Source organism: Centroberyx gerrardi, chromosome 10, assembly GCF_048128805.1.
Source record: "Centroberyx gerrardi isolate f3 chromosome 10, fCenGer3.hap1.cur.20231027, whole genome shotgun sequence".
Lineage (NCBI taxonomy): Eukaryota > Metazoa > Chordata > Actinopteri > Beryciformes > Berycidae > Centroberyx > Centroberyx gerrardi.
The window spans coordinates 3,051,887-3,079,075 of record NC_136006.1 but is presented as its reverse complement, the minus strand read 5'-3'; the positions used below and the strand labels follow the sequence as shown (position 1 = coordinate 3,079,075).

Below are 27,189 nucleotides of genomic sequence, written 5' to 3'. Positions count from 1 at the left end.
CTCTCTCTCTCTCCCCTATTTCTACATCTCTCTCTTTCTCTCTCCCTCCTTCCTTTTTCCTCCCTTTCTCTCTCTCCCCTATTTCTACATCTCTCTCTTTCTCTCTCCCTCCTTCCTTTTTCCTCCCTTTCTCTCTCTCTCTCTCTCTCCCCTATTTCTACATCTCTCTCTTTCTCTCTCCCTCCTTCCTTTTTCCTCCCTTTCTCTCTCTCTCTCTCCCCTATTTCTACATCTCTCTCTTTCTCTCTCCCTCCTTCCTTTTTCCTCCCTTTCTCTCTCTCTCTCTCTCTCCCCTATTTCTACATCTCTCTCTTTCTCTCTCCCTCCTTCCTTTTTCCTCCCCTTCTCTCTCTCTCTCTCTCTCTCCCCTATTTCTACATCTCTCTCTTTCTCTCTCCCCCCTTTTCTTTTTCACCCTCCTTTTTTTTCTCCTTCCCTCTTTCTCATCCCTCCATTTGTCTCCCTTCCTCTCTCTATATATACATATCTTACTCCTCTCTCCCTCTCCCCCTTTTCTTTTTCTCTCCCTCCCTCTTTCACATCTTCCCCTCCCTCTTCCTGCCTCTCTCTCCCTCCTCCCCTGTTGTACATCCCTCTCTCTTCCTCCCTCCCTTTCTCCCTTTCTCTCTCTCTCTCTCTTTCTCTCTCTCTCTCCCATTCCCACCTATTTTTTCTACATCCTTCACTCCCCCTCCCTTCCTCTCTCCCTCCTCCTCTTTCTCTCTCCTTAAATCCATCCCACTCTCTTTCCCTTCTGTAACTTTCCCTCCTCTCTCTCTCTCTCTCTCTCTCTCTCTCTCTCTCTCTCTCTCTCTCTGATATTATTCATACCTCTGCCTTCTCTGATCCCAGTAACGTTACCAGAGGCGTGTTCTCTTCCATTTACTCACACAGACTAAATATGTCCCTCACTGCCTACCGTACAAATCAAGGGTGTGCTGATGGGCGAAAGGCTATACTCTATGCTTTCTCTTTCTTTCTTTCCACATCCCTCTGTCCTTCTTATGTCCATTCCTCCGTCTGTCTTCCATCCTCCCCACACCAATCTTATTATTTCATGGCCGTCCGGTGTGTTTCTCCACAGTTGCTGCCATCGCCTTACAGTAGGCTATATGAAAAGTTAATAAAGTGTCGGTCACAGTGAGGTGAAGTGTGTGTGTGTGTGTGTGTGTGTGTGTGTGTGTGTCTATCTCCTCATTGCAGGGTGTTTGGTGCGGACACACACATTTGTGCATGAATGCATGAACGTTTCAGTTTGGATTATGTAATTTTGGAAATGTTCCCGGTTTACACACACACACACACACACACACACACACTATCAGTATGCATTGGAGCGTGCCAGTGCGTGCAGCTACACACACCCCCTCTGTGCAGTAATGTGTAAGCCCTGATGTTACGTCCAATCAGATCAGAGCGTAGCCACGCCGGACCGCAGGAACATTTCCCAGGCCGGATTTAACGCTTCGTTCCAAACTCCCACAAGAAAAAACCTCAACTCCGTTTCTCCTCCGCTTGACGAACGAGAGGAGACGGGGACGAGGCGGTTCGTGCATTAAAAAATAAAAATTAAGTCTGATAAGGAACACCGAAGTAATCTCATTGCCTCGTGGGCGGCACGACGCGGCGTGGCGCGGCGGGAAAGCATCGGCTCACTTATCCTGCCGGAGGCCTGCGGCCGCCGACCTGCAGCCACACGCTGCAGAGCGCCAGGTCAGCAGCACACAGCGGTTTAGCTTTAGCCTCAGTTTATTTTCACATACAAATGTTAAAAACAGCAAGAAGGTTGAAGAAATGCAAACTGTGTGGGTGAGTCAAAGAAACCCTCGGGAGCTTACAGCAACATCTCATGAAAAGAAGAAAAATCAAGAATTAAAGCAGAAACCCAGGTGGATTTGGGCAAAAGAGACTAAATTACATAAAAATTTAACAAATCTAAAGCTGCTGTGTTTACAAGGGAAGTGAGAACATCAGTTTGGAGTAAAGTGAATAGTATTATCACATTTAGATAGTGTCATGTAAATCCTTTGTTGTATTGATTGTGTTTTACTGTGTTTTGTGTTGGATGTCAAGATATTTTGTCTTTCATCGAGGACCAGAATGGAAATAAGTGTTGTAACACTTCCTTGCGTTATCTTCTGGGGTCAAATATACTATATATATATATAATATATATAATGTAATATTCATGACTTTTGTTTCTTATTTTCTCATGCATTTTCCTATTTCTAAATCAAGGAGGAGGATGCAAAAGCAATGAAACAAATAAATAAGCATAGTAAGTAAAGTAAATTATTCCTGATATGGGGATGGTGAGAGTATGTTAGGAGTGTGTGTGTGTGTGTGTGTGTGTGTGTGTGTATTTAAGGAGAGACAGTATGCGTGAGTTAACATGAACACGGTCTTCCAGCTGAAAGATCAAATCCTAATTACGGCGTTACTGAGGCTAAGCTGTTTATCCGGATCACAAATTTCCCTGCATGTGTGAGCAGAATATCTCCAACATGCCAGCAGACTGAATGCTGAACAGCCAGAGGCGAATGTTATGGACAGGAAAGGCAGGCGACTGCTTGGAGCCCCCAGCATGAGGGGGCCCAGCATGAGGGGCCCCCAAGGGCTGACTTACCTCAGTCCACAGCATTAATTCAATTTTTACTTTAAAAATGTCTTTATATAAATGCTTTCTGAAAATATTATTGATTTTTCTTAATATTGGTGGTTGTTTGACTTCCAGTCAGTGATCATCATAAGGCAAAGTTCACTGTTTTATTTATCACATCACTGCACACTCTCACTCCCTGCATAAGGAATATTTTGATTTATTATATTCCCCTTACTACTGTTTATGCATATATATTTGCTGCTGTCGGATGAATCTCTTGTATCTCCAGAATGTAAACTTCAGCCCGGTCTGGAGCTTGACCATCAGGCAATTTTGAGTTTATCTCATGGAGTTTTGAAAGGTTTGATGAACCCAATCCTTCAGTTGAAGTGAAAACACAAAAATCGTCAAAAATGGAGTTATGAGGTTTTCACATGACAACAGTTTATACACCTGGAGGAGCCGCTGGCAGCTGAACACGTTGTGTGTCTGTCTCCCTGCAGCCTTTCACAGCCTCTCAGTATTATTTTGTGGTTTTGTATAATTGGGACTCCACATATGATTCAACTACCCAATAAATATTGAAATTTTTGCATTACTGGTGGGCTCGTTCCCTAATTTGAACACTACCACAGCTACATCTATAACTGGCTGTGAAAGCGTCGGACAACATGTCAAAAACTGTCAAAACTCTCTCCAGAAGTAACAAGATCTGAGTGAAATGATATAAATTTAGTTCTGAACGGGGGCAGAATGTGAAGGATGAGGAGGCAGCTCTCGCTCCGTGGGTCTGTATCAGACAGGAAGGCTGGATCAGCGCTGGCTCATCAGCAGCTAATGAAGTGCAGGCCGCAGCAAGCTAACCGCCTGACAGCTGACTCCAGATCAATTAGTGCCTCAGCTTTTGGTCAATAAAGTTTGGAGACAACACAGTGAGTGTAGGAAGGCTTATTTGGTTTAATGAAACAGGAGTTGGTGGGCGGCTGTTTTCGTCCGTTCTTCATTCTTTCTTTACTTTCTCTCTTTCTCTTTCTTACAAGAGTTCAATCGATCATTTTCTTCGGTCTGAACCAGAGTGGAAAAGTTGACTTTGTTGTTCTCTTGTAATTGTTCAAACTGACCAATTACAAGAGAACCAGAGCTTGTAAACAAAAGTCACATGACTCACAAGCAGCTTGTTTATTGGACAGAGTTTGAACCTGTCATCCTGCAGGTTAGAGACCAGACTTCCTGTAACTTTATCTAACATGATAAAGTTACATCATCTTCTTCTGTGGTGTTCATACCAGTTAAGAACACATGAAGAAACAGCTGAATATGAGCATCAGTCCAGACTTCATTTTGTTCTGCTAGGCTTTCCGTCTCCTTCTACCCATAATCCCTTGTGTTTCGGGGCGGTTTCCTGTAGTTGGAGTTGCAGTTCTCTTGTTAGAGGACTGAGACTCTCGCTGCTGTTATTTGGTGCCACCAGAGTTCAAAGGTCATCGTTCACCTGGACAAACCGACTGAACTAAAAGAGGAAAGTAAAGCGATCAGAACATGCTGGGTGTGAACGCTCCTCCTGCTGGTTCTCTGTGTCTGTGGCGTTGAGGTGGGTGGACTGCTGCTTCTGTTGTTTTCATGGATGTGTGTGTGTGTGTGTGTGTGTGTGTGTGTGTGTGGGTATGACTTAAGTCACTTTCAGGGACACACAAGACCAGTTGATTGGGGACGGCTTGTGCAATTGGGGACAAAAGCCGTGTCCCCAATTGGTAAAAAGCTGATTTTTGGGTCAGTGGTTAAGGTTAGGGTTAGGGTAAGTCTCCAGGAAATGAATGTAAGTCTATGTAAATACCCCAAAAGTGACTTAAGTAAGACTGTGTGTGTGTGTGTGTGTGTGTGTGTTTGTGTGTGATGTGGTGATGTTTTGGAGTTGGGATGTTGAAGAGATGCTTTGTTTAAAAGTTGTGATGATGATTATGATGATTGAGCGTTGGACAAGAAGCCTGGAGAGCCAGGAGTGAAGCATCAGGACAACAGGATTCAGGCTGGGTATTAGGGGTGTGATGTCACCCTCTATAGAGTACAACAGGTGGTGACATCACCTGGCACAAAGACCAGCCAATAGGAGAAGGCCAGTTCAGTACCCTACTTTTCACCATTAGGTGTCAGGCTTCACCACATGTTTAGGTGGGGTTTAGTTACTCTTTAATCATCAATAAGAGGAATCGTTAGTGCGGTCACTAAATGTTTCCGGTGAATTAGGAATTCGGAACCGGGACTAAATCAGAACCGGTTCTGGATACCCAGTCCTAAACAGGATGCACCTTGGGCCTGTTCACCCTGTCTGCATCTGTGTGTTTCAGAAAAGGCTTCTGCTGCATTCACGTGTGGGAAGAACCCAGCTGATGTTAAAAGCAACACATAAATGTATATGAGATGCATAAGGGACCAGTGAGGTAAGTTGGTCCAAACTATGGAGCTGACGATCGCAATCATACAAAAATCCCCAAAACTTGATCAATGCAAACGCTCGTTTCACCAGTCACCAAAACAGGATGTGAAGACGTTGTTTTTAACCAATAAAATGCAGAGTTAATGGTTCGCTTCCTGAGTTTGGTTCGAATGGTGTTCTCACCAGACATGACCCGCTCCACAGTTCACTTGGAAGCAGCCTGAGACCAGCTTTTCCAGGAGAGCAGTTGTTTGGTCCGCACCAGGGTTCGATCAGGGTGTTCACACCCCAAACGACCCGAACCGAGGGGGTAAACGCTGCGGGGCCCGATTCAAACGGACTAAACAAGGCTAGTGCACCCTAAGTCTAGCAAGCATGGGTGCAAATTTGGTGTGACAGGTGGGAGGACCGACATCGGGAGTTGGTCAGTCCTTCCAAGAAAAAATAGGCTACACACACACACACACACACACACAGACAGTCTAACTTAAGTCACTTTTGGGGTATTTACATAGACCTACATTAATTTCCTGGAGACTTAACCTAACCCTAACCCTAACCACTGACCCAAAAATCAGCTTTTTACCAATTGGGGACACGGCTTTTGTCCCCAATTGCACAAGCCGTCCCCAATCAACTGGTCTTAAGTCTGGTGTGTGTCCCTGAAAGTGACTTAAGTCATACCCACACACACACACACACACACAGCGGTGTGTGTTCCCTACACTTGACTTCAGGTATTTCCTTGTCGGGGACGTCAGACTTCAGGACGTTGCAGCAGTCCGGTTCATCTCCAGATCCTGAGTTTCCAGGTATATTTACCTCTTTAAAGATGACGTAAACGGTATTTTAAGTCCAAAGTTCATATCTACTGTCTCTCCCATGCGGCTGAACGCAGCTTTATGATGAGCAGATGGACTCAACTCTTCAGACAAGGACGGCGCGTCTGAACAGCAGACAGTTATAAATAGACTGCTGGACTGTTAGCAGGAGGGGAGAACAAGGACGGCCAGGAGCATTAAGGTGAGCTGGTGCTGAATAAAAACCGTCTCCACTGTCCTTCTACTCTAACAGACTGTTCAGCTGTCAGTGTGGAGCTTATTCCTCTTGGTTTTTGGTCTGGATGTTTCACTAAAGATCATTAAAAGTATTTTTCTTTCTTTCATTAATTCTTAGTTTGGTAACACTTTACAAAAAGGGTACATTAATTAAGGGTTAGTTAATGCTTAATAAGCATTAACTAACCCTTAATTAACAGTTAACTAATGTGTCTGGTAATCATTTACTGATGGTGTTCATGTTAACGAAGGTATTAATTTATACATTATTTAATAGTCATCTTTATAAACTATTAAATAATGTATAAATTAATACCTTAGTTAACATGAACACCATTAGTAAATTACACATTAGTTAACTGTTAATTAAGGGTTAGTTAATGCTTATTAAGCATTAACTAACCCTTAACTTAGTGTACCCTTATTGTAAAGTGTTACCCTTAGTTTCTTTGGAAAATTCCAAAACATGATCAAAAAAACAGTTTCTCCTTGTAATTGTCATTGATTTTTGTGATTGTAATTTTATTTTCTCTTACGTTTCTATTTATTCTTGTGTTTCTTATTGTTTTAACTACATTTGTTTACTTATTCTTTGATTTGTAATAACCCTTTTTATTGTCTGTGCTCTCGGCAGCATTGTAAATAATGTAAATGAGGTTCCCCCTCAATGTTTACCGAGATTAAATAAAAGTTTGGATTGGAAAAGTTTGTATGGGTTTCAGATGTAGATCTTTGGTAGATGTAGTTTTGTTGTTGGTGTTGGCAGTCGGCTTGTTTCTCAAAAATAAGTATTAAATTATTTATTCCTGCCTGGCAGCAGTAATTTGCTTCATTACTTGTTATATCATCTTTGCGTCACTCCACCAGAATTACAGATTGCATCGTCTCTTATCACCAAAAATCAGGATAACTCGGTTACTTCTCCAGTAAATGATCATGAACCCAAACAGCACTGATGTGTAATGTTCCTGTCATCCATCTGCTGGATAAAATCAAAGAACTGACGAACTTCCACCTGCCAGTGGAGGAAGTTTCTGCCATTTCTCATCTTAATCAGCTTAGTGTGAAAGATGAGTGATTATGAGAAGAACAAATGGAGGGTTGGGATGGGATAGTTTTTGGATAATTCAACTTCAGTCTGACATTCAGGGGGGTTGAGAGCAAAAGTAATGACATTAATACTAATAATAATAAATTCCGTTCATACAGCGCTTCTCGTTTGTCAGGGAAAATCTTAACAAGCGAAAGCAGAGAGGGGTTAAAACTACTTATTGTTAAATAAACTAACTTATTGTTTGGATTGCTAACTGTAATATTATCACTAAACCTGAAATAGTAAATTGTCACACTGTCACTTCCGTCTTCCTGCTAGTTTATGTATTTCATTTAATTTTTTTCTATTTAACCGTGCAAGAAACATAAGAGACGAACATTTAACAGAGTAACAGATAACAAGATGACAGCTGACGTACCACAGGTTAGAGAAAGAGGGGAGCATCAAGCAAACTAAAGGAAAAACAAAAACTAGGGCCAGTTTAGAAGAAATAAATAAAGAAATAACTGACAGCCGTGCAGCTTGGCTCTGACTGTAAGACTTTGTTCTACCTGCAGGCAAATCCGATTTGTTTCTGCAATCCGATCTTTAGTCCGTCCACACTGTTATGAGAAAGTGATCAGGTCGGATTTGTGTGTTCAGGCAGCGTTAAGCTATCTGCATTGGTTGCCGTGGTAATGATGTCGGCGTGTGTACGTACGGTGACTGACGGCACGTTGTTCAAATACGGAACTAAAACCAAAAGATGCAAATGCAGAACGGAGATTCAGAGAGTTTCATGTTTGACTTCGTGCCGTACGTCGGTCTAGTCGCGCTGCAGATTTCCTCGTCGCAGCAGAAAACATCTCCGACGGAGCGGCTGCTGTTCTGTTCTCCATTCTGGTTTCTGCCGCTCTGGATGAGACTCCAGCGTCACGTGACACGTTGAGACGTTAAGGACAGTTTGAAAACCTTTCCAGAGCGGCCAGACCGTCAGACTGAGACTCATCTGTACAGCATCTGACTTAAATCACTTTTCAAACCACGTACAATCTTAAATCTGATGTGCAAAAATGTGTTTTTATCCACGCATCTTTTACTGTCCAGACTTCATCAAATCAATCTGACTCCGATCTGAATATGCTCAAACTCAGCTGTGAGCCGGCGGTCTGAGCTCAGACCGCAGGACTCTGTTAGAGACCCCCTGCTCATCGAGGCCGGCCGGCCCGAGCAGCTGGAGGCCGGCCGGCCCGAGCAGCTGGAGGCCAGGAGCCGGTTATCACAGCCTGATTGGTCCCTCGCCTCCGTCAAGATCACATGGAGCCGGAAACTTCACTTCTGTCTTGAACATGGAAAACTGCATCTCTGACTGCCTGAGTTTCCTCTCTCTCTCTCTCTCTCTGTCTCTCTTTTATTTCTCTCTTTCTTTTATTTCTCTCTCTCTCTCTCTCTCTGTCTCTTTTGTTTCTCTCTCTCTCTCTCTCTCCCTCTCTCTCTCTCTTTTATTTCTCTCTCTCTCCCTCTCTCTTTTATCTCTCTCTCTCCCTCTCTCTCTCTTTTATCTCTCTCTCTCTCTCTCTCCTCTCTTTTATTTCTCTCTCTCTCCCCCCCTCTCTCTCTCCCTCTCTCTTTTATCTCTCTCTCTCCCTTTTATCTCTCTCTCTCCCTCTCTCTTTTATTTCTCTCTCCCTCCCTCTCTTTTGTTTCTCTCTCTCTCTCCCTCTCTTTTATCTCTCTCTCTCCCTCCCTCTCTTTTGTTTCTCTCTCTGTCCCTCTCTCTCTTTTATTTCTCTCTCTCTCTCTTTTATTTTTTTCTCTCTCTCCCTCTCTCTTTTGTTTCTCTCTCTCTCTCTCTCTCCCCCTCTCTCCCTCTCTCTCTCTCCTTTGTTTCTCTCTCTCTCTTTTATTTCTCTCTCTCTCTCTCTCCCTCTCTCTCTTTTGTTTCTCTCTCTCTCTCCCTCTCTTTCTCTCTCTCTCTCTCCCTCTCTCTCTTGTTTCTCTCTCTCTCTCTCTCTCTCTCTCCCCCTCTCTCTCTCTCCTTTGTTTCTCTCTCTCTCTCTCTCTCTCTCTCTCCCTCTCTCTCTTTTGTTTCTCTCTCTCTCCCTCTCTCTTTTATTTCTCTCTCTCTTTTATTTCCCTATCTCTCTCTCCCTCTCTCTCTTTTATCTCTCTCTCTCTCTCCCTCTCTCTCTCCCTTTTATTTCTCTCCCTCTCTCTTGTTTCTCTCTCTCTCTTTTATTTCTCTCTCTCTTTTATCTCTCTCTCTCTCTGTCTCTTTTCTCTCTCTCCCTCCCTCCCTCCCTCCCTCTCTCTCTCTCTCTCTCTCTCTCTCTCTCTCTAGTGCACTTACACTCGATGGCACCTGTTACCTTGCAGGCTCCATATGCAGCGTTATTGTGTGAGATTGGCTTCTGAATAGAACACAATTATACATGTTCAAACAAGAAGTACATGCATTCATACACCACTTATACACTATACACACACACACACACACACACACACACACACACACACACACACTCAAACTGCTTGCTGTGCAAAGCTATAGAGAAACACTAGTCTCTCTCTCTCTCTCTCTCTCTCTCTCTCTCTCACCTCTTTTCTTTCCACCTTCACAAATTCTTTGGTCCATTTCTCTTGTCCTCATGTTAAATTCATTCGTTTTCCTTTTCTTTTTTTGGGGGGGCTTTTATAATTTGTCTCTCTGACCATGGCCCTTTCCAGGTAGAATACATCGGATCTATTTATTTTTCTGTTTTTGTCAGAGCACCGCTGAATAATTCTTGTCCGTTTTCAAGGCGTTTCACTTATAATAAACAGATAATAAACAGCTTCAGCCTTGGCCACAAAACAAAACTCTGGTGAACTGATAAAAGACTGAAGCTCTGTTTAATCTCACACTGTACTCACATTTATACTGACAGTGTTAGGGCTTCAGAGACATGCAGTGTGTTGTGTTGGGATGATGGGAGGAAAACACTTTTTTTTTTACATTCGTATAGGTCAGTCGTAAAGATCCTTCTGCGTGATATTTTGTTTTGGACAATGTTTATTTTATGTAATTATTTATTTATTCTTTCTTTCTTTCTTTCTTTCTTTCTTTCTTTCTTCCTTTGTGTACTTATTTACAATTTTATTCATTTTAATTTTTACCCATCTTTCGGCTGGTTTAATGTACTGTATCCTCAGTTAAACTATCGTATTTATGATTGTTCAAACCTCAATAAACTTTAAATCATAAAAAAATGAAACCCTCCATATGTAAATGCCAATACATGCTGTATATGCACAGTTGTTATAAGTGACACATACTTTTTAAAGTCACACTGAAATGCTAAAAGTTTTTTTTTGCCTCATACCATACACCCATTTGACAATTTATGCCAAAGAAAAAAAAACATTTTTTATTTTATTTTTCTCTAATCTCATTACTTTTACTTCCTGAAAAACAGAAAGTCTTTAGTGGTGACATCACCGTGTACCAAGAGGCAACATAAAAACAGATTTTTGAACAGTCCCGCCCCTCCGCCCCTCCCATCAAATCAAACTGCCTTTCTCTCCCTGTTTGATCTCCCATTGGTTTACACTTTTGATTGATCCCTCCCTGCGTTATGTCCCGCCCCCACATCCTGTTTCAACAGGAAATACATCACATTAAGGAAGTAAGATTCTCTCAAAATGCCGTTTCACTGTGACTTTGAGACACACTCCACACCAACTATGCTCTTTATGAACTGCAAAAAACTGATTAATCCTCCATTTCACTGCCATGTGTTTCTGTAACATTCACCAACAGTTTGGCCTGAGGGTCAGAAAGTCTCTTCATGTGTCAGACAGTCAGTCCGCTCTCTTTTACACTTCTGATGTTTCAGTCAGATGCTGATCATTTGTGTGTTAACAGGTTTTAAGATAAGATATTGCACTTTATTGATCCCCTTGGGGAAATTCAGGTGTCACAGCAGCAATTGGCGGACAAAGCCAAGGAAGTCAAGTATAGTCAAGTAATTGACTTCCTTGGCTGTTTGGAGTTCATGATGAAACATCGATCACGTCTACCCATCCCATTACCATCCAATAATTACAATCCCTGCTTTCGTATAATCACCATCAATGCACCTCTACATCTCAGTTCACTCACCCTTTGTATCCCACCACCACTTGTTTTCTCCTCTTAAGTCGCATCAATATCACTTCCTTATTCTACTCCTAAGTTCCACTAATAGCTCTATTTGCACTGGACTGATATTACCTGGAGACGTCCAGCGATTTGTAATAATTATGGAGATCGTCAATGATTTTAAAGGTCCCATATGGTGTAAAGCAGGATTCCCCTTGCCTCTGTGATGATAAAGGAGTTGGATGTGTATCTAAACATGGTGAAAGTATCAAAACTAAATCCACACAATCCATATTAGAAAAGCGAGCCTCTAAACGAGCCGTTTGGACTTCCGTCACTTTGTGGCGTCACAAAGGTTCGCTCATTATCATTTCTGTAAGAAATAATAGACTAACAAAGTGTTTTTTTCAAAGCGGTCGAGCGGTCGTCATCGTTTATTACCGGAGAGTTTTCCCTACCTGTAGCCGCCGGGCTGCGGCGTCTCACGTTTCACTCTCGAAACGGTTAGCCAATCGGAACAGAGGGGTCGTTAATATTAATGAGCCTTAAAGACACGGAGACAGAAACGGCCTGTTCTTGGTAAGGCTCAGAGAGATGCTGGAAAATGAACGTGGAGAAATGGATTGAGAGTGTTTTTGGTTCATGACACCACACACACAGCTTTGAATGGACCTCAAGACACAAAATAAAACTCTGGAAAGTAGAATATGGGACCTTTAGTCCAGTGTGAATCTGCCATGTCTGTAACTTGTAAGGTAACAGTTCCAGCACAAATTACCTGCCGTATTTTGGTAAAATCAAAGGTCCTGATCCATAGTCCCTTCCCCGATTTTATCACGGGAGACAACTAATTCTGTGCGAATCAAACTCTCGGTAATTTAAGCCGTAATTTGTTTTTGTTGTTTCTTGTTCCTTCCTTCTTCCTCTAGAAATGTGATTTCCATCTTTCTCCCATCATGAAAAATGGAGGCAGTAGTGGAATCTACAGAGGAAGGTTATGAACGCATTTTGGGCGCAAACTTCAAGTTTTGCTTTGCTTAATCAGGAAGTGATGAATTTTAAAATCTTGACCTTATACAGTTATATCCGGGTGCCGGTGATGAATTCACAAACCCCAGAGGTTGAAGGGGGGGATTCATTAATCACATCAGGTCCCCAAATAACACCAGTCCTGTGTGAATATTAATAATGTCACCTCGCTGTTCTCTTCCCAAGTCACATCAATTTCACCTCCATATTCTCCCAGGTTATAAATATCGTCTCCCCATTCTGCTCCACAAATCCAATCTGGTGAGGTTGTTTCTACACAACCTTGATCCACGACGGCTGGCTGACTTCACTCTGCTGCGTCACTCAGAGACAAAGCTGCTGCACACGCAATCCATCTCACTGTATTGTTTTCACTCTTATTCCAGTTTTTATGTAAGAAAAAAAAAACACGTATACCCATTCACCTTGACAGTGGCAGCCGTGCCACGTGTGTTGGTGCGTTTGTAACCTTGCAATATGCAAGAAGAGATTCGCCTTGGATTTTTTGGCCTTGGAGTTCCCCTGCACCTCTTGTTTCTACATCCTCCAAGCCATAACAGTGTCTCTTCCTTTACTCTTTTTCAACAAAATGTACAATTTGTGTATAGAGGCTTTCCATCATGGAGGTACACTGGAGAACTGGCTGTGTGAAAATGTGTCCATATGTAACGACTGGGCAAGAAAAAGAAAATGACCTGCAAAAGCTTGTTGTGGTGTGGCTGTAGATCCATTCAGTAACGTTCTCAGTAAAAGTGAATAGTGTGATAAGGTGGATTTGGTTACTGTGACACAGTAAACTGTCTTGTCTTTAGCCCTAGTCTCTACTCCAAAACACTCTGAGTTGTAGCTTGAGAAGAGTCAGCTCAGTTAACCTGAACAAACTGTTAGCTAGCTAACTAGCCGGCAAACACACTGATGTTAATGTGAACATGCTAACGCTAGCTGCCAATCAATCAGATGGATCAGTGATGAAATGATCAGTTCAGTCAGAAACGGACAGAAATTAACCGCCTGTTCAATTCTGTTGAGATGGACAAGTTGTATGTTTAGAAATGTTATCAGCAGCTGGCCTGTGTGTGTGTGTGTGTGTGTGTGTGTGTGTGTGTGTGCCCTTACCCACAGAAATAGTCCAGACTGCCATGATCTTGATGCGGGCCTTGGTGTGGGAGTTGAAGCGGCTGTGGTGGATGGGGTTCCGGATGGCGATGTATCGATCCAGAGAGATGGCACAGAGGTGCATGATGGACGCCGTGGAGAACAGGACGTCCAGGTAGATCCAGATGGGGCAAAGGTCAGGGGGGAGGGGCCAGCCGTAATCTGCAGGAGGGGAGGGGAGGATGGACAGATGGAAAGGAGAGAAAAAGAGAAAATATTGTTAGTTATTGTTCTAGTTTTGATAAAATCTGTTGTTCCATTGTCTCGTTTTGTTTGGGTTCATCGGTCAGAACAGTGTTGGTTGGACAACGATGACGAGGGCCAACGTTTAGAGAGAAATATTGTTATTGTTAGTATCCTAGTTTTGATAAAACATCTTGTTGGATCCTGTTACAATTGGCTTAAAGGAAAAATCCCCCTCAGATCCTCTCTCACTGATATACAGTATATCATCAGTGATGTTCAACACGTTCCAGCAGTTATTTTGTGGTTGTAATTTAGTTTTTTGGTGAACCCACTTCCCCTCAACCTGCATCATCTACTTCTACTGCAGTTAGTGATTTCCTTCGTTTCCCAGAATGCCTTTCAACAACCCCTAGTGAAGGGGTGTGAACCTATTGCTTTAAATCAAAGGTCGGCAGACAAATATGGGCAGATAAATATAGCTAGCTAGCCAACCAGCTCGAGAACATTGGGACGTTTCCATGATGGCGGCTGCGCCCCTCACTCAAAACACAACATGTCTTGTGGCTGCATTGCATTCTGGTCTATCGAGGCTCCTGTGGGTGGAGAAGTAGGTCTCTCTGGCTCTTCTACAATGGATTTTTCCCTGTATGATGACTGAACGTCGGTGCAAAATGTTGGACAGATCGGTGAACCCGGATCTGGGATTCCTGCCATTAGACGATTATCATTTTTTTAGCCGTAACTATGAACCAAACAGAGATTGAGACTTGATTACAAATCCTAAGGAGAGGTTTGTAGGGTCAAGAAAGGAATGATTTCTTTGGGTGTAACAGCAAGTTGGAGAATTGTTAAGCGTTGGCGGAGGTTTGCGATCTCCCAGTGCCTTCTGGGTAAGTTTGTTCCAATCCAATCTGCCGGCCGCTTGTTTGATTCCTTGTTGGAATCCACGCAGTAAAGTTTATTTCCATTTGTGTCTCGTCTAGAATTTGAGACACACTGCATTTACACTCTGTTGTTAATGTGGCCATATGCGTCTCTGTCCACCTCAATGCGTCCCTGGTGCATTTACACCTGGATTTTATATGTTTTTGCGTCATCCGATTACAGTCTGATCACCCAGAATGCATGTTGATGCAGGTGAAGGGGGGTCATGGTCTTGTTTGAGGTGAGCTGGAAGGATGCTGGCATGCAGGAGGCAGCAGCACTAGAGGGGAGGGAGGGAGAAAGAGCCGTGGCAATAACAATTATGATGATAGAGAGTATAGTCCTTTTCCTCGCTGTTAAAAGATCAATTGCTATTGGTATTGGCTGTAGTTGCTTTGGCAAAGTCCATGCCATTAAAGCCTTTCTGAATTGAACGTAATTGCGAGAGAGAATGAGAGAGAGAAAGAAAGAGAAAGAGAGGGTGAAAAAGCAAGATTGCGAGATGGAGAAGAAGGCAAAAGAGAGACAGGGATGGAGGGAGAGAGAGGGAATCAATGATGAGGGAATTAGCAGCAGAGAGAGAGAGAGAGAGAGAGAGAGAGAGAGAGAGAGAGAGAGAGAGAGAAAAATAGTTACCCAGTAAAAATCCCAAGTAATGTGAATTTCTAACTATCCTATCAAGGTGTCATGGTGACATTTCAGATATTGGATTTATAACTAGATGAAGTGCCTTATCCCCTTTGCAAATGAAACATGCGGTTCCTATTCAATCACATTTGAAGCGCTTGGTATCTGTGAAATTGAGTCTGAGCAGCGGAAAACTTCCTGCAGAAAGTGAAACTGTCCGACAGAAAACGACAAGTTTCGTTCTGAATGAGACGTCCGGCAGTGGAGGAATGTGACACCTGCTCCCGCAAAATAAATTCTGCCGTGAAAACGGCAGAATATAAAGAAAGTAAAACTCATAACAATAATAACATTATGGAAAGGACCCTACAGAGAAATGAAATGTTTCTCTTTACCTTTCGCTTGATCCGGTCTGTGTGTAACCAAGTCTCGCTCAAGTCTCGCGAGAGTTGAGTTGTTGCAGGAAGTTACACACAGACCGGATCAAGCGAAAGGTAAAGAAAAACGTTTCATTTCTCTGTAGGGTCCTTTCCATAATGTTGTCAGACACTTATAATAACAATCTGAGCCTGTCAGTGGCAAAAACAAGAACTTTTAGTGGACGTACATTGACGGTGCGATTTGCCCCGTCGGATTACATTGCAGACACAAAAAGATGGGAAAATAGGGCCCAGGTTGAAAAATACCGAAGTTACCCTTTAAATATTGAGCAATGAGCATCAGGTACCATTTCCCCCCTGATGGATATATTCCTTTTCTTTGAATGAAACACTCCTGATGTAAAAATGACTAAAAGTCTGGAGGATAGTGACAAATAGTCTGGGGTTTATTTTTAAATCTAACCTTTATTTATCTGTGGAAGGCTGACTGAGACTGCACGCTCTTTTTCAGCAACGCTTCACACTCTTCAAACCCAGCAGGTTCGGGACCGGAAGGTTTCCGGGTCGAATCCCAGACTGGATGGAAAATCTGTGTGGCGGAGGTGAATGAGAAACTCTTCCCTCCTCCTTCCACAGACACTACTGAGCTGCCCTTAAGCAAGGCACTTAAAGGATCAGGCTGGTGTTTTTTAATGCATTTCTTACTGTCAACAAATCCTATGAAAATAACAAAATCAGCAATGAATTTGTTTTGCCAACAAGTCTCGTCCATGTAGCCGGTGCCCAGTGCAGCCTCATGTCCCAGCAGCCATAGAACTCGTAGTATTAAAAAACCGGGCCGGCCGACTTTTTCCTCAAACAACTTAATAAGCCGACTGTAAACATGTTTTCCATCTCAGGAAAGTAGTTCCGTAGCACAGAAAATAGTCCCCGGCGTAATGAAGACTTTGTTCCCATTTGAATTTGATTTGGTAATAACTACAACAGCCTGACTTTTCATGGTAACAGTTAGCGATTTTTAAAAGTGAAACTATATCTTTGTGAGCTGTATTTAAAGGTTTTTAGCTTCCAATTGGAGCCAATGACTTCCGTTGAAAAAGGTTGAAGGCTAAAAAGGGAACATGGGAAGTCAGAAAGTAACGGGAGGAGAGCAAACGCATTGTTGATTTTGTTATTTTCATAGGATTTGTTGACGGTAAGAAATGTAAAAACACCAGCCTTATCCTTTAAACCTGTGGTTGTACTGGTCAGCTTCCAGGTGTGAGTGTGTGGAACTGAATGAGCGTGAAGCGGGACAGTTCTGAAAAACAGCAAACACACTCAGCAAGTGTGTTTTCTGGCATTGAAATCAATATTTCTATGGTATGTATCAGGTTTGGTCCATTCATGAACTGAACTGAGAATGCATGTTAAACTCCAGCTCAGCTCCTGCAGTGTGAAAGTCTCCCAGCTGTGAGGAAACAGAATGTGAACTGAACGACAGGAAACTGAATTCCATGAAATTCCACTTCTAAGAGAGTTTGTCTCGACTCTAAACATTATAAATCAAAACATTATGAATCAAATAAAAGACAGTTCAACAAATCAAACACATCCAGTCATAATGTATGGATTACCATTACATGTTCTGCATCAAATACCAGCTGAAAGGTTCCTTTAACATTTTTAGTAGAAAACAAGGAATTTCACAGAATTTAATTGAATTGAATTTCCTGAAATTCCAGTTAAATTCCAATTCTGTTTCCTGTAGGTTTTTTTAAATTCCAACTCCACTTCCTCTGAATTGGAGTTGATGAGTTCATTCATGAATTGATCCCGACTCGGTCTGCAGATCATGGCAGTATAAAACTCTCCTGTTTTGCTCCACAGTCAGTCTGGTCGGTGTGGATCGGCACTAATGAGCCTCTGGCTGTAAGCGGGGAGCCGATGGTCTGGTACAACATTTGTTTTTGTCGCGGAGCGCCCGCTGCATTTGTTTTAATGGAACCGGAGCCGGTAATAAAAAGCCTTTACAGGACTCAGTGAGGTTTCCGTGGACCGGCTGCAGGGTCTGAGAAGCTCGTTACGGGCCGACCACGCGGCGTTAACTGCAGTGACTCACACTGATGGAACAGGGCCAGAGGCTTTAAACCCGCCGTGCGCTGACAACACGCTTCAGATAGAAAATACATGCACACTTTCAAGTAAATATAATAATAATACATTTATTTGCATAGCACTTTTCAAAAAACAGTGTTTACAAAGTGCCTCACATGCAATAAAACACAAAGAGACAGTGATGTAAAAGTACCACAATTAAATAAAATAAAGTTGAATGAAAAGAATAAGTAAATAATACAAAAAATAGAAATAAAAGGTAATATGAGAGATACACAGACACAACTAGAAAACAGAAATACAAGTAAAAACAGATAAAAGTGTGTCTGACCACATGAATGTCCAGACAATACAAGTTGTCCCCTAAAGAGACAGCAATAAATAATTAAACAAAAAAAAAACAAGTAATAAAACGAGGAACACAATTACAAAATGAAAAATAAAATGGAGTTACAAGTATAAGCCTGTCTACAGAAGTGTGTTTTTAACTTATTTATACACAACACATACACACAGTCTGAAGTGTGAATGCGCACTACACACACACACTGTAACTAAACACACACACACACATACTGAGTAAACATCACACACATACATGTGCTCATTCGCATAATTCACCCATCACACACACACACACACACACACACACACACACACACACACACACACACACACACACACACACACACACACACACACCTCCCTCATGACTGACAGTCATGCTGCTCTCGGCATGGATCCATAATTATAGTTCTGTAAATTGGTCTTGAAGCCATTTCCCAGTGGAAATAACACTGGAGCCAGGTGTGCTTTTATGCTCATATAAATCAGATATATGCTGATTTTATTTTATTTTATTTATTTAATCTTTATTTAACCAGGCAAATCAATTGAGAACAAATGAAAAAAAAGAGGAAAAAAACATAAATAAAAATAACTATTATTATTATAGAGGGCAAAAAAGTAAGAAATAACTTTTTTTGCAGGAGGCCTGATATGAAGGCAACAGTTTTCCAACATATTTATTTGCAAAGACCGAATGCATTTTGAATGATTTTCATATAGACCCAAAGTTAATGACATTTTCATCTATTACCAGGGTGCTGTGACTCTAACCTCTGCTTGCAACACTGGATATAAGAGAAGAGAAGATAAGATTGCACTTTATTGATCCCCTGGGGAGAATTCAGGTGTCACAGGATTAATTGGCAGAACAATGCCAAGGCAGCACAGGAAATGTAATAAGGTAATAAAAATAGTACAGGGAAGATATAAGGCAACATAAATGAAAATGAAACTATAAAACTATGAAAATAAAAACATAAAACTATTGTCTCAAGTGTCCCAGGTCAGTCCCAAGTCTTGAGGCACAATTCTCAAGTCTGAATGTAGAACAGCAAGTCAAGTCAGAACAAATCAAGAGTCCAGTATCAATTTAATATCTTAAAGAAAACTAAATATCTAGGACTTTTCAATGCAATATGGTTTTAATAGGATAAAAACTTGGTAAGAGCATCATGAGTTTGATTTCTATAATCAGTTTCAACTTCAATAAATTCAATCATTCCATACAAATTCAGAAAACAGAATTTAAATTCAGTCGTCCGCTGGAACAAATCTCATCACTTTCAATCTAAGTCATTTACACAAACACAAGATCTCAAGTCAAGACTTTAGAAACCTTTTCAAGTCATCAAAGTACAAGTCAGAGTCAAGTCCCAAGTCACCAGAACCCAAGTCAAGTCCAGTCTCAAGTCTTCTCTTCATGCAGCAAGTCAAGTCTCAAGCTATTTGCAGAGAAGACCCCACCTCTGGTCTGAGGATACAGTCAAGAGCTGCATAATATCCGTATCATATCATCTTATAAACTGAATATAAACGGTTAAGCTCGATGGGCGTGTCTCTGGGTGGGCGTGTCTCTGGGTGGGCGTGGCTCTGGGGTGGGCGTGGCTCTGGGTGGGCGTGGCTCTGGGTGAGCGTGACTGAGACGCCTCAGACGTAAACGTGTAAAAACAAGCTGACTCGGCACATAGTGGAGCGTGCCGGCTGTCAGCCAGGCTGCAGCTGTGAGGGTGTTTTTTGCGGCAGAGGTGTTACGCCTCCTGGATCTGGATCTGCCCCGAGGCCGGCGGCAGGAATAGAGCCGGACCTGAGGGGATTAGAGAGAGATCATGACGGGTTTCTACACCCCCCACGCCCCGCCCCCCCCTCTCTTTTTCATCTCCTCCTCTAATTCCCTCCCTGCGCCCTGCGTCGCTCCCTTGATGCGACAGGTGAGAGTCGGTCTGATCCAGAAAACCGCCTCGCTCTTATTTGGGGGCGAGGTGACTCACCGATGTTGCCATGGTCACTGCCACACTCTTCTTCTCCTCTCTCCTTTTCTCTGCTCCTTCGATTTTTCTTTTTCCATCGCTTTTCATTCCATCGTTCTCTTTTGATGGTCGTCTTGTCTCTCTCTCTCTCTCTCTCTCCCTCTCTCTCCCACTTCGTCTCTTTCACATTGCTTTCGATTTGTGAATCTTCTTTCTTCCGTCCATTCAGCCCCATTAGGCTCAAACTGGCTCTTTGGTTCTTTTTCTTTTTTTTTGCTCTCTACTTTCTCCTGCACTCTCATTTAAGAGTTTTCTTTCAGTCTGTGTTTTGTGTGTTTTTTTTTTTTGTTTCCCTCAGTCTCTCTGTGTCTCTCTGTGTTTCAGGTGGAGAGAGAGATTTGCGGGACACACAGGAGGGGCGAGTGATGAGGAAGAAAGGAGGAAGAGAGAGAGGAAGAGAACAGCTGTGTGTCAATCCACCTGCCAGGCAAATTCTGAGCAAAACTTTATCTTTTGCAACTAAAATGTCGCAAAAGATAAAATAGAAATTAGATGGGTTTCTATCAGCTGGATTTACTGTAAGAAAAAATAGGCTTCACTTCAAAAAATCGATTGTCTTTCAAGAATTGGTTAGTATTGGGCAAGTTGTTGTCGTTGTTTAGTGTCAGCTAATGGCCATATTTCTTATTTAGTAATATTCTAATGCACAAACTAATGTCAATTTCCATGGGAGAAACAGCACATATGACACTCTGAGAAGACATGGTGGACAGATATTTCCAACCTGATCTCGCAGAAATTGGTGAAATGAACACGACTCGTTAAGAGCAAATTATGTGTTGGTGGCATGTAAGTGTTGAAATTTTCGTTTTCCCAGCATGAAACGGTTCCATGAAGGAGGCACGACTATAAACGGGCAGCAGAGTCACAGTGCAGCAGCTCAGAGGACAGTCAGGGTGTTGTGGTCGGGTGGAGGACGGGTGGAGGAGACCGGAGTTCGATTCTCAGCTCGTATGAGTGGAATTTTAATTTTTAGCGAGAGTTTTTTCTTATTTAACCGACCAAAGCCTTTCCCAAACCCTAACCAAGTTGTTTTAGTTCCAAATTCAGGTTTTTGTCACAGAATCCAGTTTGTGGCGGAGGAACGCAATTTTCACATAATTTGTGTCCACAGCACGTGTTTCAGAGTTTGTGCTCTTTTCATGAATTTTCATGAGCTCATGTTGGATATTTTACAAACAACATTTCAGAAAGTCCAAAGCCACGTTTGAACTGATGAGACGGAACCGACCACGCCACGCCGCCGCCGTTATTTATTCAACAAATCTGCTTCCATTACTATTCATCACCTTGTTTCTTTATCAACAGAGAAAAGTTCCACTTCAAGTGAGCGTGGAAAAAAACCTTTTTGCAATACTGAGGAAAGTTTAGCAAATTTTACCATTTATATTCAGCCTTTCTAATTCGATACAATAATAATTAGCATAAAAATACTTGGATGGAAACCTAACGAGTGAGAGGGAGCAAAGAAAGAGAGAAGAGTAAAAGATGAAAAAAGCATAGCAGCCAGTGCAGCTTCCTCAGATGAAGATGCTACACTCTTAATATCGATTTGTCGTTTTCAACACATCTGCCTGTGTAGTTTGTGCACATTTGTGCCGCTTTTTACCACCACATATAATAATAATATCAACATATGCGACGTCAGTGTGTTATTAACACAAGGCACTTCTGAATGATCCTCACTGGCAGCACAGGTCTGTATGCTGGCAGGCAGATGACTCATGGGGTCGAGGCTGAAGTGCAATATAACTGTAATCAAAACCACTTTATCTGTCAGTGCAAATGTACAGGAATTTGCCTTGACATTAGCGTAGGCACATTATCAACACTGAACATAATAATATGAAGGCAGACACAGTGCAGGAGCTGGGAATAGCAGGAATTAACAAGCCGTGAGTGAGCTACTCTAACCGCAGTAACAAAATACGCCATAACACATAGCACAGTGCCAGGAGTGCAGACATTATGAGCATGACTGACCCCTAGTGGGAACTGGAATCTGTGGTGAAGCCTATAGGGAAGACTAGGGTACTGAACTGGCCATCTGCTATTGGCTGGTCTTTGGTGCCAAGTGATGTCACCACCTGTTGTACTCTATATGGAAGGTGACAAAACCTGGCACCAAAGACCACCACAGATTTGGGTTTGGGGTTTAGATACTCTTTAATCCTGTTCAGTTCACACACAGTTCGGTTATTAAAGGTCCCATATGGTGTAAAGCAGGACTCCCTCTCCTCTGTGATGATAAAGGAGTTGGATGTGTATCTAAACATGGTGAAAGTATCAAAACTAAATCCACACAATCCATATTAGAAAAGCGAGCCTCTAAACGAGCCGTTTGGACTTCCGTAACTTTGTGGCGTCACAAAGGTTCGCTCATTATCATTTCTGTAAGAAATAATAGACTAACAAAGTGTTTTTTTCAAAGCGGTCGAGCGGTCGTCATCGTTTATTACCGGAGAGTTTTCCCTACCTGTAGCCGCCGGGCCGCGGCGTCTCACGTTTCACTCTTGAAACGGTTAGCCAATCGGAACAGAGGGGTCGTTAATATTAATGAGCCTTAAAGACACGGCGACAGAAACGGCCTGTTCTTGGTAAGGCTCAGAGAGATGCTGGAAAATGAACGTGGAGAAATGGATTGAGAGTGTTTTTGGTTCATGACACCACACACACAGCTTTGAATGGACCTCAAGACACAAAATAAGGGAAGTGGAGAATATGGGACCTTTAAAGAGAGTGAAGCATTCTACAACTGAACTCAGTACCTGAAAAATTCAGGTATTGAGTACTGAATTTGAGAGTGGTTTCGGTTAGTCCGAGTCGTGTGACCCAGAACCGGACAAAACACTCGTTACGTTACGCAACATTATCATCATTAATTTGAAAGACACGGAGGTAAGTGTTGTGAGACATTCTCAAATTTTCTCTCCGGTCTGTTTCCTCAACATTGTTCCTCTTGGGCCCAAATGTTGCGTCGCTTAAAAATATCAAGTCCCTGCGGTGGAAAAAGAGAAAACATCGCTGTTGTTGGCGGTTTATTAAGATCTTATAGATAAACTGACATCTCTGGTTACTGGTGTTACTGGTGTCAAGTAAACTGAAAAAACAGGCAATGGTAGCCGCCATATTGGTCTGAAGTAAACGTTGCTATGGTTACAGACATTATTTATAGCCATCGCGAGATCGGAGGAGTGGAGTGACTCCTGATACCCATATAGACACAGTCTATTAATCTGACTCCACTCTGCTGTGTCTCCATGTGTACCAGACATATGAACTTTCACTCTTGCCCTGCTGAAGAAACTGAAGTGGTGTCACTCTGTAGCCGGTCCTCCTCTCTGACCCGCCTGTTTAGACTGGCGAGGGAGAAAGAGAGTTTCCCTGCAGGGATCAATAAAGTTTCACAGTATAAGCAGACTCTGCTGCCTCCGATGCTGATGAACTGCAAGCAGAGTGAATTATCCCTCGCAGAGAAATTCTCCCCAGAGAAGACCGCCGAAAAATAACACAACAGGACCTGCTGAGAAGTGACTTCTTTCCTCCCACTTCTGCTGTTATCTGTCTTTTATGAAAATCGCTGCTGTAGCTTTACACACATTTCGTTCTGACATTGTCACCTCCGCCTTGTTCTTCTCAAAGACGCAGGATGGGATGTTTCTGCTTCTCCAGCTTGTAAAACCTCAACAGCTCAGAGGGCGACCACAGGAAAGTCTGCGGCGGTGACATTCATTCTCACTACCTGTCACTAATTAGGCGTTTTCCAGCTCTGCATCGCTGTTGGATAAAAGCGGAGATAAATCCTTGAGAAGCACCAGACACTGCAGTTCTTTAACACCTCGTCAGGTCGCAGCACACTCATCGGGACAGCCGTAACAAGTGGGTGAGCAAAAGTTTTAGGGAGATTTCATGTAAGTGATGAGAACATAAAATACTTAAACCATCCGAGTCCGCTACACTGTGTTGAGTGATGGGCGATTAACATTACATCGGAAGTGAGAAAATTGGTGCAGCTCTAAAGCTAAATGGTGAATAATCTTAAATGATATGCGGCCAAGTCTGGCAGTTTTGTATGGGGAATTGGTAAAATTGACAGGAAATATGATGTGAAGTAACGCTGTTTTGAACTACCAGGGACTACTTTCCCTGTTTCCATAAGAAGTAAAGGTGGAGGTCAATGGGAGACTGTGCACAGCTAAAAATCACTGCGCAGCGGATGAATACATGGTTGCTCTCCTGAAATAGTTCCTAAGTAAACCTGGCTGCATCAAGTTAATTTCCCTAACCCTAAGGGACTGTTCGTTATTTATGAGGGGGGGGTCGGTGCAAAAAAATAATTTTTTAAGCACTGGGGAGGGACTTATGTTTTTTATTTTAGCTTTAAGGGAGGGACATACAACTTTAAATGGTTGTACTTAGGTGGTACAGCTTCGACTACAACTGACACTGGCATAGTTAAGTGGTGTATATTTAAGGGTTATATACTAAAATATTTAATGCAAAATGCAGTGCACTCCGGTAGCCTACTGGTTAAGACGCATACCTCATAACCGCAACGTCTGCTGTTCAAATCCGGCTGTGGCCCCCCATCTCTCTCTCTGTTTATTTTTCCTGTCTTTAAATGTTGAACGTTCACATTTAGACCATATTTCACCGGTGTAATATCCCGGTGAAATATGGTCGAAATGTGAACGTTCAGTCAACGTCTTCAAATAGTCGGTGAAAAAACGTTCACTTTTAAACCTGTTTTGAAGGTCTTTTCACCGGTGACCACAGTCATTTTTTAAACGTCTTTTCAACGGGAAAAAATGCTCACTGGGGAGGGTCACACCCCAGCCACCCCCGTCCCTCATAAATAACAAACAGTCCCTAACCCTAATGTATACAGGCCATATAATAAAAAACACAACTCTTTCATTACTAAAATGTCAGTCTTACTTCTAACTTTGGATAATACTAGTGGCCTACTATCACTCAACATAGAGTTTGCTAAAAGGACGAATGGATGATTTCGGTGTCTGTCTTCTCATCATGTAATGGTTAAGTTCACCGGGCCAATCTCCCAAAAACTTGCTGTTATTCCTTTAAATGTCTTCAGTTTCTTCTTTTTGTAATGTGTGTTGCTGCGCTGCTGTGCCGCAGAGGAACTACAGGGGAACAAAGTGCTGGTATTGATCGGCTGATGGATGCAGAAGGAAGACAGAGAGATAAAGAGGGAGAGCTTCGATCACTTTGTCTCTGAGGGTTATATCTGGGTAACTGCACAGTCTGAATGCTGAGACATTACGGTTCACAACAGAGGGCTTTCTGGTTACATAACGCACCCTTTAGTGGCCATATTGGATCCTCAGCTCTGTTCAGGTTGTGTTTCTAAATGTACAACTTGTCCTTCAACAGAATTGAACAGACGGTTTATTTCTGTTTGTTTCTGACTGGGAATTGATCATTTCATCACTGATCCATCTGATTGATTAGCAGCTAGCGTTAGCATGTTCACATTAACATCAGTGTGTTTGCCGGCTAGTTAGCTAGCTAACAGTTTGTTCAGGTTAACTGAGCTGACTCTTCTCAAGCTACAACTCAGAGTGTTTTGGAGTAGAGACTAGGGCTAAAGACAAGACAGTTTACTGTGTCACAGTAACCAAATCCACCTTATCACACTATTCACTTTTACTGAGAACGTTACTGAATGGATCTACAGCCACACCACAACAAGCTTTTGCAGGTCATTTTCTTTTTCTTGCCCAGTCGTTACATATGGACACATTTTCACACAGCCAGTTCTCCACTGTGCCTCCATGATGGAAAGCCTCTATACACAAATTGTGCATTTTGTTGAAAAAGAGTAAAGGGAGCGACACTGTTATGGCTTAGAGGATGTAGAAACAAGAGGTGCAGGGGAACTCCAAGGCCAAAAAAATCCAAGGCGAATCTCTTCTTGCATATTGCAAGGTTACAAACGCACCAACACATCCAAATCCACCTTATCACACTATTCACTTTTACTGAGAACGTTACTGAATGGATCTACAGCCACACCACAACAAGCTGACTTTGTTTGTGCAGCTAATTCTCCTCCGCTCCTCCATGATGGAACCAGACGTGGTTGCTTGGAGATTTGTGACGTAGCTACAAAGCCTCTCTCTAAACAGACAATCTGACCGCTGGAGACAAAGTAAAAACAAAATAAACAACTTTTTCTCTCCCCGAGCCCAAACCTACAGCTTTCTGTGTCATCGAGCAAAAAGCTGTTTACGATTTCTATATGAAAAGCAGACAGAGGCGGGGGGGTAATGCTGCGCTGGCTTCTAATTAGAAAAGTATCATGAGTCTGTTGGTGTGAGTGAGAAAGGGAGAAGAATATTGAAGATTGCTTTGGCTGCATTTCAACAGAGAGAGAAAACAGTTCAACAACCTTATACTGCGAAGGCTCAGAGAGGGCCTCGTTCTGGGCCAACTCGGCATGCTCTCAAAAGCAAAGGAACATGAAAATAATTGATAATGGAGAATAGGAAAATTAGTTCCCAAGAGGGCACAGCTACTCACGCACAACAAGGTTGCTTTAATGAAAAGAGAAGCAGAGAAAAGAGAGAAATCTGGAGAGGAGGGAGGAAAAAGGGAGGGAGGACAGGATGAGATCTCCGAGAGTTTGAGGAGGAGAGGAGCAGGGAGAAAGATGAAGACAGACAACCATACACACACACACACACACACACACACACACGCATACACACACACATGCATGTATGTAGTTAACAGCAACACACACATAAATCTCCCCTCAACGTTCACCTGAAACACTACACAGCTCTCACAACAGAATTGGCCCAGCTTGACGTTCCTTTCTCCCCACATCCGACTTGTTTACCTCATCAGATATTCTGCCAGATGTCAGAAGATGAAGCCACACACACACACACACACACACACACACACACACACACACACACACACACAACAAACAAACAGCGCTTCCCCAACCTGTTTCTATCCCCGCAAGATCAAAGCTTGTCTCGGGTGAAACTTTACCGGCTGCTAAACGGAGTCTGGGGTGTCCTTGAACAAATGCTTAGTTGACACTAAACAAGGCTGACTTTTATTTATGTTTTATGTATTTCTTTTTCCATTTCATCATGATATGATGGTATCCACATGAGGAAACTCATCTC

General features: G+C 42.5%; 1 protein-coding gene across 1 annotated transcript in view; it reads right to left on the bottom strand.

The window, feature by feature from the left end:
- htr2aa (5-hydroxytryptamine (serotonin) receptor 2A, genome duplicate a) overlaps window positions 1-27,189 on the bottom strand; it is a 70,730-nt gene that overhangs the window by 15,530 nt on the left and 28,011 nt on the right. Inside the window, exon 2 of the mRNA XM_078286010.1 lies at window positions 13,393-13,593. Coding sequence (XP_078142136.1) covers window positions 13,393-13,593 — 201 coding nt within the window. The remainder of the gene's footprint in view (window positions 1-13,392; window positions 13,594-27,189) is intronic.